At 46.6% G+C, this 15,409-nt stretch overlaps 1 protein-coding gene and 1 long non-coding RNA gene across 6 annotated transcripts in view; one reads left to right on the top strand and one right to left on the bottom strand.

Moving 5' to 3' along the window:
- The window catches only part of LRRC27 (leucine rich repeat containing 27), a 95,660-nt gene that overhangs the window by 44,684 nt on the left and 35,567 nt on the right, over positions 1–15,409 (bottom strand). For 3 of the 5 annotated variants that reach the window (XM_072131300.1, XM_072131301.1, XM_072131302.1), the window contains exons 9-11: positions 9,268–9,383; positions 8,819–8,945; positions 1,817–3,337 (exon numbers count right to left, since the gene is read on the bottom strand). In XM_072131300.1, the coding sequence (XP_071987401.1) occupies positions 3,191–3,337; positions 8,819–8,945; positions 9,268–9,383 (390 nt within the window). In that variant the 3' untranslated portion in view covers positions 1,817–3,190. Of the gene's footprint in view, positions 1–1,816; positions 3,338–8,818; positions 8,946–9,267; positions 9,384–15,409 lie in introns of those variants that run through there. The other 2 variants (XM_072131304.1, XM_072131303.1) reach the window with 1 other exon arrangement.
- Positions 1–15,409, top strand: part of LOC140106707 (uncharacterized) — a 37,908-nt gene that overhangs the window by 8,766 nt on the left and 13,733 nt on the right. The gene's annotated exons all lie outside the window — the stretch shown is intronic.

Below are 15,409 nucleotides of genomic sequence, written 5' to 3' on the forward strand. Positions count from 1 at the left end.
AGTCCCTCTGCCACATAACTGTATGAGAGGTCCAGCTCCTGCTGCAGAAAACATTCCCCAAACCCTGACACTTCCTCCACCGCCTGGCACTGACTTCCTTACACACTTTGGGTTCAGTCTTTCCCCTGTTTGTTGACAAAAATAACGTTTCCCGTGAGACCCAAATAGAGTTTGTCAGACAATGAAGGAAATTAGCAAGAGGTGCCAGATATACCCCAATAACTTGTCTTTTACAAGTATCTCATTTTTATTTTGTGCTTTAGAGTATGTACAGTTTATGACGTTATCCTAACATACTGTCATTTTAGCCATGTTTGGATCTATTCACAAAGGACTATGGGACTCACAATGACCTTGACATTTAGGAGATTGTGTGTTGTTCTGTAATTTTGATCTCCAGTGTATATATCATGAAGAAGGGTCAGTTACTGAGGCTCATGCACACAGAAGGCATATACACTATAGAAGTAATACGTCACAGTATATGGCGGTACTTTTTATGGATTTGGCATCATTTCTCTCTGCTGGATTCCATATATACGGCACATATATACGGCACATATATACGGCACATATATACGGCACAGTGCGAGCCATATATACGGTACATATATACGGCACAGTGCGGGACATATATACGGCACATATATACGGCACAGTGCGGGACATATATACGGCACATATATACGGCACAGTGCGGGACATATATAAGGTACATATATACGGCACATATATACGGCACAGTGCGGGACATATATAAGGTACATATATACGGTACAGTGCGGGACACATAGATCTATATTGTTCTTCTATTGTTTCTTCCCCATAGAGTCAATACTATAAGATCGGCGCCTGGCATAGATTTTGCATGTTGAGCCTCTGTGTACCGACCTACAGACACCCACATTGTACCCCCCCCCCCATATTTCATCCTATGCCTCCTGTACCCGCAGCATCATGAGGGTCATTGCTGCTCTGGGTCCTGAGGTCTATGGTGAGGTGTGAGGCTGTAATATATTATATTGGTGTGAATATGTCCCTAGGGCTCACGGCTGGTCATGTGCACACGGGGTTATGGCCGCACACGGATGCACCAGTAGATATTCCTTGTGCCACCACTGAGGTCACCGCTGTGGCCATTGTCCACGTTTTAGGGCTAGAGATGACATATATAAGGGTCATGTGATTGCTGTGTGTAAGGCTGTATACAAGTCCGAGGAGATGGTTGTATATAGGTCTGATCCTGCTGCTCCGCGTACTTAGTGTGACATGAGTGATTGTAGTATGTAACCGGGCATCAATGGACAGATGGAGCACCGAGACATCACCATGGTTCTACAGAACCAAACCCAGATCAGCAGTGGTTCTGCTTATCACACCTCCTGGCTAGGCTATGTTCACATCCCATTCAGTGTATACGGCAGGAAAGCTGACAGGGCATGTTATGGGCGTGTCCCTAGACTGGCAGCCGGATGAATCCTTTTTGCTCAGTTTACGTCATGTCCAGCAGGAGGCAGCGGATGGAAAAGCACAGACGACTGCTCTAGATTATCCTGCTACTTGCCCAGCATGTGCTCAGTGGAGGCCACTAGAGGCACAGATACCACTATGTCACCTCCATCCCCGGCCTCCGCTGCGCCTACACGCTGTGTGATTCCCCAGTGATGTCTCGGTCCATATAGGGACAGATTTCAGGGCGGACCTTCCCCACCTAAGAAGGGACCCTTTTAGGAATCAGCTGACCCGTCAGATAATAGAAGGGGCTTACCTTGTACGAAACCTCTAAATCTCTGACCCATAAATAAAAACACAAATATTATCAGATCTTGTGGATAATTGTCTCTTCCATCCCATCATTCTCCAGGCCTCAGCCGATTGCACTTTACCTCCAGGGGTTGATACTGGTGTAATAATTGGTTCATGACTTGTGCTGGGGAATGACCCCCCTTTCTATAACGACTATAATATGACCCTCTAGTCACTGCCCTATACGCTGCCCTATATACTGTATATCTTCCTGATCCTGCCTCCCAATAAGAACAGAACTGGAGGGAAAACTCCGAGGTAAAGGGGGGACTGTCAGGACGAAACCGTTCAATACAAAGGACTTAGAACCTTGTGTCTCAGGCTGGGATATAGTATGTATATAATGTATATGGTATGTATATAATGTATATAGTATGTATATAATGTATATGGTATGAATAATATATATGGTATGTATATAATGTATAATGTATATGGTATGTATATAATGTATAATGTATATGGTATGTATATAATGTATATGGTATGTATATAATGTATAATGTATATGGTATGTATATAATGTATATATGATGTATATAATGTATATGGTATGAATAATATATATGGTATGTATATAATGTATATAATGTATATGGTATGTATATAATGTATAATGTATATGGTATGTATATAATGTATATGGTATGTATTAACTATATATGGTATGTATATAATGTATAATGTATATGGCATGTATATAATGTATATGGTATGTATATAATGTATAATGTATATGGTATGTATATAATGTATATGGTATGTATATAATGTATAATGTATATGGTATGTGTATAATGTATATGGCATGTGTATAATGTATATGGCATGTATATAATGTATATGGCATGTATATAATGTATATGGTATGTATATAATCTATAATGTATATGGTATGTATATAATGTATATGGTATGTATATAATGTATATGGTATGTATATGATGTATATGGTATGTATATAATGTATAATGTATATGGTATGTATATGATGTATATGGTATGTATATAATGTATAATGTATATGGCATGTATATAATGTATATGGTATGTATATAATGTATAATGTATATGGTATGTATATAATGTATATGGTATGTATATAATGTATAATGTATATGGTATGTATATAATGTATATGGTATGTATATAATGTATAATGTATATGGTATGTATATAATGTATATGGTATGTATATAATGTATAATGTATATGGTATGTATATAATGTATATGCTATGTATATAATGTATAATGTATATGGTATGTATATAATGTATATGCTATGTATATAATGTATACAGTGAATGTTTGGTGTTGCGGAAGGCGGATCTCACCGCTGGACATCGGATCTCTCGTGTTGTAGATGTGAATGACCAGCAGATCTATCCTAAGGTTGTGGTGATGACGTCCTGCGCTCCTCTGGGTGCGACGTGCGGGGACAAATCCCCTGTGAAAGCCGTAAAGCGATATTCCAGCGCAGCGTCCTGTTCTCGCTTTCTCTGTAATATTTCAGCTTGGAGCAATGTAGCCTTCAAAAAGACAGATGGATAAGAGTTAAAGTCCAGCTGCAATCCATGGAGAACAAGGTGTGTAAGGGTCTTAGTAACCACCATGTCACGTGGTCACGTGGGCCAGACATGACATAGAGCCCCCCAAAAACTAGAGACGGTGAATAAGTATTGTTCCTGGAGATCTGTGTAACCTTATCTAGTAGCAGCAGAACTGTTATAAATGCCTTTATATTTCTGAATTGTGGCTGGACTTGCAGCACAGGTGGAGAGTCCTCACACTGCTGTGTTCTTTAATATCAGCATTAAAATAATTTCCCAGCCTCTCCTTTGGCGCTGTGAACAGAAGAGATCCTGCACAGCAATACACCCCAGCACTCCAAGTCCAGCTACAATCCTGGAATATAAACTCATTTATCACAGTCCAGCTGCTACTAACAATACACATAAAGGTTTGGTTACATTGATATCCAGGGCCAATAATTAACACTGCTGCTTAACACTGCTCATAGACTTAAATGACTACCTGCATTTGTGGACAACCCCTTTAAGTGTCAGTGTAGTTGGTACACAAATGTTGCAGGACAACAGCATTGATAATATAGAACAGTGGTTACACATAGTACACACTGCACATAGTACACAGGACACTGCCCATAGTACACAGGACCCTGCACATAGTACACTGCACATAGTACACAGGACACTGCACATAGTACACAGGACCCTGCACATAGTACACAGGACCCTGCACATAGTACACACTGCACATGGTACACACCCTGTACATAGTACACCCTGCACATAGTATAGAGGACACTGCACATAATACACAAGGCACTGCGCATAGTACACAAGGCACTGCGCATAGTACACATGACACTGCACATAGTACACATGACACTGCACATAGTACACATGACACTGCACATAGTACACAGGACACTGCACATAGTACACAGGACACTGCACATAGTACACAGGACACTGCACATAGTACACACTGCACATGGTACACACCCTGTACATAGTACACCCTGCACATAGTATACAGGACACTGCACATAATACACAGGACACTGCACATAGTACACACTGCACATAGTACACAGGACACTACACATAGTACACAGGACACTGCACATAGTACACCCCCCCTGCACATAGTATACACCCTGCACATAGTACACCCTGCACATAGTACACCCTGCACATAGTACACCCTGCACATAGTACACCCTGCACATAGTACACACCCTGCACATAGTACACACCCTGCACATAGTACACACCCTGCACATAGTACACACCCTGCCCATAGTACACATTGCACATAGTACACCCCCCTGCACATAGTACACACCCTGCACATAGTACACACCCTGCACATAGTACACACCCTGCACATAGTACACACCCTGCACATAGTACACACCCTGCACATAGTACACACTGAACATGGTACACAGGACACTGCACATAGTACACACTGCACATAGCACACCCTGCACATAGCACACCAGGCACATAGTACACCCTAAACATAGTACACCCTAAACATAGTACACACTGCACATAGCACACACTGCACATAATACACCCTCTGCACATAGTACCCACACTGCACATAGTACACCCCCTGCACATAGTACACCCCCTGCACATAGTACACCCTGTACATAGTACACCCTGTACATAGTACACACTGCACATAGTACACACCCTGCACATAGTACACACACTGCACATAGTACACACCCTGCACATAGTACACACCCTGCCCATAGTACACACTGAACATAGTACACACCCTGCACATAGTACACACTGCACATAGTACACACTGCACATAGTACACACTGCACATAGTACACACCCTGCACATAGTACACACCCTGCACATAGTACACATTGCACATAGTACACACTGCACATAGTACACACCCTGCACATAGTACACACTGCACATAGTACACACTGAACATGGTACACACTGAACATGGTACACAGGACACTGCACATAGCACACCCTGCACATAGCACACCCGGCACATAGTACACCCTAAACATAGTACACACTGCACATAGCACACACTGCACATAGTACACCCCCTGCACATAGTACACCCCCTGCACATAGTACACCCCCCTGCACATAGTACACCCCCCTGCACATAGTACACCCCCCTGCACATAGTACACCCCCCTGCACATAGTACACCCCCTGCACATAATACACCCCCTGCACATAATACACCCCCTGCACATAGTACACACCCTGCACATAGTACACACCATGCACATAGTACAACCCTCCTGCACATAGTACACCCCTCCTGCACATAGTACACCCTGTACATAGTACACAGGACACTGCACATAGTATACACTGAACATAGTACACAGGTCACAGCACATAGTACACCCCCCCCTGCACATAGTACCCACACTGCACATAGTACACCCCCCCTGCACATAGTACACACTGCACATAGTACACCCTGCACATAGTACACCCCCCTGCAAATAGTACACCCTGCAAATAGTACACCCTGCACATAGTACACCCCCCTGCAAATAGTACACACTGCACATAGTACACCCCCCTGCAAATAGTACACACTGGACATAGTACACCCCCCTGCACATAGTACACCCCCTGCACATAGTACACCCCCCTGCACATAGTACACCCCCCTGCACATAGTACACCCCCCTGCACATAGTACACCCCCCTGCACATAGTACACCCCCTGCACATAGTACACCCCCTGCACATAGTACACCCCCTGCACATAGTACACCCCCTGCACATAGTACACACCCTGCACATAGTACACCCCCTGCACATTGTACAACCCCTGCACATAGTACACAGGAGCCTGCACATAGTACACAGGAGCCTGCACATAGTACACACTGCACATAGTACACCCCCTGCACATAGTACACACTGCACATAGTACACCCCCTGCACATAGTACACCCCCCTGCACATAGTACACCCCCCTGCACATAGTACACCCCCCTGCACATAGTACACCCCCTGCACATAGTACACCCCCTGCACATAGTACACCCCCTGCACATAGTACACACTGCACATAGTACACCCCCTGCACATTGTACAACCCCTGCACATAGTACACAGGAGCCTGCACATAGTACACCCCCTGCACATAGTACACACTGCACATAGTACACACCCTGCACATAGTACACCCCCTGCACATAGTACACAGGAGCCTGCACATAGTACACCCCCTGCACATAGTACACACTGCACATAGTACACCCCCCTGCACATAGTACACACTGCACATAGTACACCCCCTGCACATAGTACACAGGAGCCTGCACATAGTACGCCCCCTGCACATAGTACACACTGCACATAGTACACACTGCACATAGTACACCCCCTGCACATAGTACACACTGCACATAGTACACCCCCTGCACATAGTACACCCCCTGCACATAGTACACCCCCTGCACATAGTACACAGGAGCCTGCACATAGTACGCCCCCTGCACATAGTACGCCCCCTGCACATAGTACACACTGCACATAGTACACACTGCACATAGTACACACCCTGCACATAGTACACCCCCTGCAAATAGTACAACCCCTGCACATAGTACACAGGAGCCTGCAAATAGTACACCCCCTGCACATAGTACACACTGCACATAGTACGCCCCCTGCACATAGTACACCCCCCTGCACATAGCACACCCCCCTGCACATAGTACACACTGCACATAGTACACCCCCTGCACATAGTACACACCCTGCACATAGTACACACTGCACATAGTACTCAGGACACTGCACATAGTAAACCCCCTGCACATAAAACACACTGCACATAGTACACACCCTGCACATAGTACACACCCCTGCACATAGTACAGCCCTGCACATAGTACACACTGCACATAGTACAGCCCTGCACATAGTACACACTGCACATAGTACACACTGCACATAGTACACACACTACACATAGTACACACTGCACATAGTACACACTGCTCATAGTACACCCCCCTGCACATAGTACACCCCCCTGCACATAGTACACCCCCTGCACATAGTACACACTGCACAAAGTAAACCCCCTGCACATAGTACACACACTGCACATAGTAAACACTGCACATAGTACACACACTGCACATAGTACACCCCCTGCACATAGTACACACTGCACATAGTACTCAGGACACTGCACATAGTAAACCCCCTGCACATAAAACACACTGCACATAGTACACACCCCTGCACATAGTACACACTGCACATAGTACAGCCCTGCACATAGTACACACTGCACATAGTACACACTGCACATAGTACACACACTACACATAGTACACACTGCACATAGTACACACTGCTCATAGTACACCCCCCTGCACATAGTACACCCCCCTGCACATAGTACACCCCCCTGCACATAGTACACCCCCTGCACATAGTACACACTGCACAAAGTAAACCCCCTGCACATAGTACACCCCCTGCACATAGTACACTCCCTGCACATAGTACACCCCCTGCACATAGTACACCCCCCTGCACATAGTACACCCCCCTGCACATAGTACACCCCCCTGCACATAGTACACCCCCCTGCACATAGTACACCCCCCTGCACAGAGTACACCCCCTGCACAGAGTACACCCCCCTGCACAGAGTACACCCCCTGCACATAGTACACCCCCTGCACATAGTACACACTGCACATAGTACACCCCCTGCACATTGTACAACCCCTGCACATAGTACACAGGAGCCTGCACATAGTACACCCCCTGCACATAGTACACACTGCACATAGTACACACCCTGCACATAGTACACACCCTGCACATAGTACAACCCCTGCACATAGTACACAGGAGCCTGCACATAGTACACCCCCTGCACATAGTACACACTGCACATAGTACACCCCCCTGCACATAGTACACCCCCTGCACATAGTACACCCCCTGCACATAGTACACCCCCTGCACATAGTACACCCCCTGCACATAGTACACACCCTGCACATAGTACACACCCTGCACATAGTACACACCCTGCACATAGTACACAGGAGCCTGCACATAGTACACCCCCTGCACATAGTACACACTGCACATAGTACACACCCTGCACATAGTACACCCCCCTGCATATAGTACACCCCCCTGCATATAGCACACACTGCACATAGTACACATCCACTGCACATAGTACACACCCCCTGCACATAGTACATCCACTGCACATAGCACACCCCCTGCACATAGCACACCCTGCACATAGTACACACCCTGCACATAGTACACCCCCTGCACATAGTACACCCCCTGCACATAGTACACCGGACACTGCACATAGTACACCACCTGCACATAGTACACCTTGCACTGTTCTTAGTATATGTGCGGCTCTGTGTATATCTGGGCATGACTACAGCTCAGTGATGTGGAGGGTGACTTACCACTTCTAATTCCTTACTCGCTGCCTCCATTTCCTCCTGTGCTGAACGCTTGGGGTATTTCTTCCTCTCTTGCATGGTCTGGATGTGCTGTTTGATGCGCTGATCCAGTCTGAGGTCTCTAGCGGCTCTATGCACATAAAATAAGAAAGATGACTATTAAGTGATACAAGGTGGAGAGCGGCACAGAGCCCCCGCCCTGCATGTACTGACTGCATGCGCCTGCGTGTCTGGGCTCCCTTCATCCTCAGGGTTAGATGGTGGGAATTACCATAATGTAGTACACATTGTGCAGGATTACAATGAAGGTACAGGCGTGGGAACAGCCAGACATTGTTTCTCATGTGCAGTTTGGGTCCGTGCCCGTGTTCCAGGTGACGCCTGCGATTCGGTGGACCCCGATGAGGTGCACATTATACCCCCTGAGTATGGACCCTGCTGGTTATACAAACCTCGCTTTCTCCAGTTCTTGCACAGACCTCGGCATCGGGTCCTGCTTTTCGGCTGAGGGACTATTCTTATTTTGGGATGTGTCCAAATCGGTAGCGAATGGAGGAGCAATGGGCACCTGGCGGGTGGAATGACAGGAAGGTCAGTAAGAAGAGCAAGATGTCCACAGGTCCTGGGAAAGCCATAGGAAGGATGTACACAATGCCGAATATTATACAAAACTGTGTAAAATATCAGAAAACATTCTGCAGGAAACCAGGACAACCTGAAAGGGGATTAAAACCTTGACGTCCCAGGTTATTAATAGCAGATCAGTGGGGTCTGACAACCAGCACCCACCACCCACACCAATGAAGAGGTAATGGTGCTCCCAGGTGTGCACCGGGAAAAAGGGAGCAGGTTTACCCCATTTCCTCCACTTGGACAAACTTTGATCAAACTCAGGAACCATTTTGCACTCGTCAAGTTGTTTTTATGTTTCTAGATGTCATAAAGTCCATGTAGAGCCGCATCCACTACACATAAGATTTGGGGCTGATCTTACTGCTGTAGTCCTCTGGTATTTACTCTATAACCGGGTCGCTACCTCTTGAAGAAGTCTCAGTGACAGCTCACTAACACATGGCACCACATCACAGGCAGAGGCAGTGGTCAGGGAACAAGTCAATGTCAGGGCAGTGGTCAGGGAACAAGTCAATGTCAGGGCAGTGGTCAGGGAACAAGTCAATGTCAGGGCAGTGGTCAGGGAACAAGTCAATGTCAGGGCAGTGGTCAGGGAACAAGTCAATGTCAGGGCAGTGGTCAGGGAACAAGTCAATGTCAGGGCAGTGGTCAAGGAACAAGACAATGTCAGGGCAGTGGTCAAGGAACAAGTCAATGTCAGGTCAGTGGTCAGGGAACAAGACAATGTCAGGGCAGTGGTCAGGGAACAAGTCAATGTCAGGGCAGTGGTCAAGGAACAAGACAATGTCAGGGCAGTGGTCAAGGAACAAGACAATGTCAGGTCAGTGGTCAGGGAACAAGACAATGTCAGGGCAGTGGTCAGGGAACAAGACAATGTCAGGGCAGTGGTCAGGGAACAAGACAATGTCAGGGCAGTGGTCAGGGAACAAGACAATGTCAGGGCAGTGGTCAGGGAACAAGTCAATGTCAGGGCAGTGGTCAGGGAACAAGTCAATGTCAGGTCAGTGGTCAGGGAACAAGTCAATGTCAGGGCAGTGGTCAGGGAACAAGTCAATGTCAGGGCAGTGGTCAGGGAACAAGTCAATGTCAGGGCAGTGGTCAGGGAACAAGTCAATGTCAGGTCAGTGGTCAGGGAACAAGTCAATGTCAGGGCAGTGGTCAGGGAACAAGTCAATGTCAGGGCAGTGGTCAGGGAACAAGACAATGTCAGGGCAGTGGTCAGGGAACAAGACAATGTCAGGTCAGTGGTCAAGGAACAAGTGAAAGTCAGGGCAGTGGTCAAGGAACAAGTCAATGCCAGGGCAGTGGTCAAGGAACAAGTCAATGTCAGGTCAGTGGTCAGGGAACAAGACAATGTCAGGGCAGTGGTCAAGGAACAAGACAATGTCAGGTCAGTGGTCAAGGAACAAGTCAATGTCAGGGCAGTGGTCAAGGAACAAGACAATGTCAGGGCAGTGGTCAAGGAACAAGTCAATGTCAGGGCAGTGGTCAGGGAACAAGACAATGTCAGGGCAGTGGTCAAGGAACAAGTCAATGTCAGGGCAGTGGTCAAGGAACAAGTCAATGTCAGGGCAGTGGTCAGGGAACAAGTCAATGTCAGGTCAGTGGTCAGGGAACAAGTCAATGTCAGGGCAGTGGTCAGGGAACAAGTCAATGTCAGGTCAGTGGTCAAGGAACAAGACAATGTCAGGTCAGTGGTCAAGGAACAAGTGAAAGTCAGGGCAGTGGTCAAGGAACAAGTCAATGCCAGGGCAGTGGTCAAGGAACAAGTCAATGTCAGGGCAGTGGTCAAGGAACAAGTCAATGTCAGGTCAGTGGTCAGGGAACAAGTCAATGTCAGGGCAGTGGTCAGGGAACAAGTCAATGTCAGGTCAGTGGTCAAGGAACAAGACAATGTCAGGTCAGTGGTCAAGGAACAAGTGAAAGTCAGGGCAGTGGTCAAGGAACAAGTCAATGTCAGGGCAGTGGTCAAGGAACAAGTCAATGTCAGGGCAGTGGTCAAGGAACAAGTCAATGTCAGGGCAGTGGTCAAGGAACAAGACAATGTCAGGGCAGTGGTCAAGGAACAAGTCAATGTCAGGGCAGTGGTCAGGGAACAAGACAATGTCAGGGCAGTGGTCAAGGAACAAGTCAATGTCAGGTCAGTGGTCAGGGAACAAGTCAATGTCAGGGCAGTGGTCAGGGAACAAGTCAATGTCAGGTCAGTGGTCAAGGAACAAGACAATGTCAGGTCAGTGGTCAAGGAACAAGTGAAAGTCAGGGCAGTGGTCAAGGAACAAGTCAATGTCAGGGCAGTGGTCAAGGAACAAGTCAATGTCAGGGCAGTGGTCAAGGAACAAGACAATGTCAGGGCAGTGGTCAAGGAACAAGTCAATGTCAGGGCAGTGGTCAGGGAACAAGACAATGTCAGGGCAGTGGTCAAGGAACAAGTCAATGTCAGGGCAGTGGTCAAGGAACAAGACAATGTCAGGGCAGTGGTCAAGGAACAAGTCAATGTCAGGGCAGTGGTCAAGGAACAAGTCAATGTCAGGTCAGTGGTCAAGGAACAAGACAATGTCAGGTCAGTGGTCAAGGAACAAGTGAAAGTCAGGGCAGTGGTCAAGGAACAAGTCAATGCCAGGGCAGTGGTCAAGGAACAAGTCAATGTCAGGTCAGTGGTCAGGGAACAAGACAATGTCAGGGCAGTGGTCAAGGAACAAGACAATGTCAGGTCAGTGGTCAAGGAACAAGTCAATGTCAGGGCAGTGGTCAAGGAACAAGACAATGTCAGGTCAGTGGTCAAGGAACAAGACAATGTCAGGTCAGTGGTCAAGGAACAAGTCAATGTCAGGGCAGTGGTCAAGGAACAAGACAATGTCAGGGCAGTGGTCAAGGAACAAGACAATGTCAGGTCAGTGGTCAAGGAACAAGTCAATGTCAGGGCAGTGGTCAAGGAACAAGACAATGTCAGGGCAGTGGTCAAGGAACAAGTCAATGTCAGGGCAGTGGTCAAGGAACAAGTCAATGTCAGGGCAGTGCTGAAGGAACAAGTCAATGTCAGGGCAGTGGGTGTTCACTTGTCACAGTAATCTGGTCTGAGGTCAGAGGAGTAGAAACAGGCAGAGGTCAGGACAAGCGGGACCATCAGATAACCAGGGGCGTTTACCATTCACATGTTCTTAGGAACTAGAAAATGTGCAAATACATTTTCCAGGATGGGACAGGGAAGCATTGCCTCTTAGCTACCTTGTAACGCAGTCCCCTTAACATCAAGCATGACTTTCAGGAAGCCTAATAATATGATGTGGGATCAAAGCTAAAACCAGTCTATTCCAGGAGGAGCCGATTCCCAGCTGTAGATGGCGCTGTTATAATTCCGCATTGCGGTACGTGCTTGGCGCACCACTTCCTATTCAGGCGCACGCACGGTCGCGGGCATGGAGCGCCAAGCACGTACCGCGATGCGGTGAACCTACTTCCTATATAAAGATTAATAAAGTGTTTAAACGCTTTACATCTGTTTAAGAACATAAGGAAGATAAGCGCCGGCACCAGCGCACCCTGACCTGGTGCACAGTATTTGTGGCTTAGAAGCCCTATCCGAAGTGGAGCAGAGAGGAGTCACTTTTAGAGGCTGTAGGGGGTGTCACATCAGATGCCCCTATCTTTAGTTCTATAGGACCTAGAATTCCAGAAGGATCCGGCGCTTCCATCAGGACGGGATAACGGGATGTGACTGGCGGTGGTGACATAAGGTCTTGTCCTTGTATAAATCATCTCCCGAGTCCCGGCCTTCAGCGGCAGAACGCGATCATCAATGTAGATTTACGGCAGCTCCGCGCACATCAAGGCCGCAGCCAATACTCAGTTATTACCACATATTGTGCGATATTCTTAGAGAAAGGGGAGAATGTGATGAAATACAATCTGGCATTTTTGAAGAGCAAAAAATAGCAAAATAAGCGGCAGAAACATTATAATAGAAAAGTCACCGAAAACCACGGCGACAAATATTATTACGTAGAAAATGACAGAAGATCGTCTCGCCGTAGTTTTGTGAAAATCATTTTTAAAAAGCCGCATGTACTGACATATCTAAAAGGGGATGTCTGGTTTTAGACCTTTGCTGGTAAAGTGATTGGCTGCAGCAGTCATGTGATATCCTATAATTAGTGTGTGAGCTGTGATTGGCTGCAGCAGTCATGTGACATCATCAGTGTGTGAGCTGTGATTGGCTGCAGCAGTCATGTGACATCATCAGTGTGTGAGCTGTGATTGGCTGCAGCAGTCATGTGACATCATCAGTGTGTGAGCTGTGATTGGCTGCAGCAGTCATGTGATATCCTATAATTAGTGTGTGAGCTGTGATTGGCTGCAGCAGTCATGTGACATCATCAGTGTGTGAGCTGTGATTGGCTGCAGCAGTCATGTGACATCATCAGTGTGTGAGCTGTGATTGGCTGCAGTAGTCATGTGATATCCTATAATTAGTGTGTGAGCTGTGATTGGCTGCAGCAGTCATGTGACATCATCAGTGTGTGAGCTGTGATTGGCTGCAGCAGTCATGTGACATCATCAGGATGGACTACAACCTCTGCACATGGGCCAACACCAGTTTTTTTTAAAGGGGCGACACTGAAGTGTTTCTGCATTAATTGCACAGTCATGTAATAACTTATCCGCCGCATTTCTACACAAATGAACCCTTTGCTGAAGGGTGAAGCGATGCGCACCATGGTGAGTGACAGTCGGGGGAAGGTCTTTCTAAGATGTTACAAGTTCTAATTATTCTTCAAGGTGTGATCCAAACACAATGTTAATAGAATCTATTGTATTTGTATGTATTAGATCATTGCTCTTCCACCACTTGTAGCTTTTGCAGCTGCTGCCTGACACTGAGCGCTCAGATTACACTTGTGTCTGGAGCTCAAGAAGCCGAATGTCAGGGACAAATCCAGGAGTAACCAGAAACTGCCGGGCCCATAGCAGGGGGGTGGTGCAGCTATTCAATAAGGACAATGGGGTCATTTATTAGGGTGTCAACGCCCTAAAGTAATCGGAATTCAAGCTTATTGTGAGCATTCGTGATTATTTATCCCAATTACCCCAATCATGCAAGGGGTGGGTATGGCTGGCAGGGACTGGAAGGTTGGGGGTGGGTGCAGGGAGTGGGCGCAGCCGCCGGCGTCCCAACCCCCCTTTCCGTAAAAAATAACGGAGGCCTAATGGAAGTGATGACAACTTGTGTTCTAAACACTAACAATGGAGACGAAAACTGATCTGCTTTTGTTGTCGCCCCTTTTTTCAGTCTTTTATCATCACCTCACATTTTGCACCCCGCAAGCTAAAAGTGTTGCTTAGGCTTTAAGGATGCGTTCACACGTTGTGTTTTGGTTGCGTTTTCATTGCGTTTGAAACGCATATACATCAGCTGATGAGAGGAGATTTGCCTAATTACATTACCGTTTACGATACGTTTTGTAAACTGAAATGTTAACAGTGATGTAATTCGGCAAATCACCCCTCCTCAGCTGTTGTGTATGCGTCTCAAACGCAATGAAAACGCAGGCCAAAACGCAACGTGTGAACGCGCCCTCAAGGGAACTTGTCACCAGATTTTCACCCATTATACTAGCAGCACCTTCTGGTAGGGGATGAAATATCCTTTCTATGGGTGATGGCACACATATGCGTTTTCAATGCGTTTTTAAGCAAAACGGGCCAACAACGGATTGAAAACGCATAGGTGTGACATCACCCTATGTGAAATCTCACATGTTTATCAAAAAAAATCTCCCACAAAGTCACGTGAAAATGAGCAGAGAAGAGTTACATTTAGAGGCTGCGATATAGGCCCCTATATCCGGTAGAACCTAGAACATGCCGTGGGAGTCATATGAAAGGAAATACCAAAAATAATAAGTCATGTAAAAATGAGCAGAGAAGAGTCAGATTTTGCATGAGATGAGTCAAGTTTATATA

Source organism: Engystomops pustulosus, chromosome 11 (genome assembly GCF_040894005.1).
Source record: "Engystomops pustulosus chromosome 11, aEngPut4.maternal, whole genome shotgun sequence".
Lineage (NCBI taxonomy): Eukaryota > Metazoa > Chordata > Amphibia > Anura > Leptodactylidae > Engystomops > Engystomops pustulosus.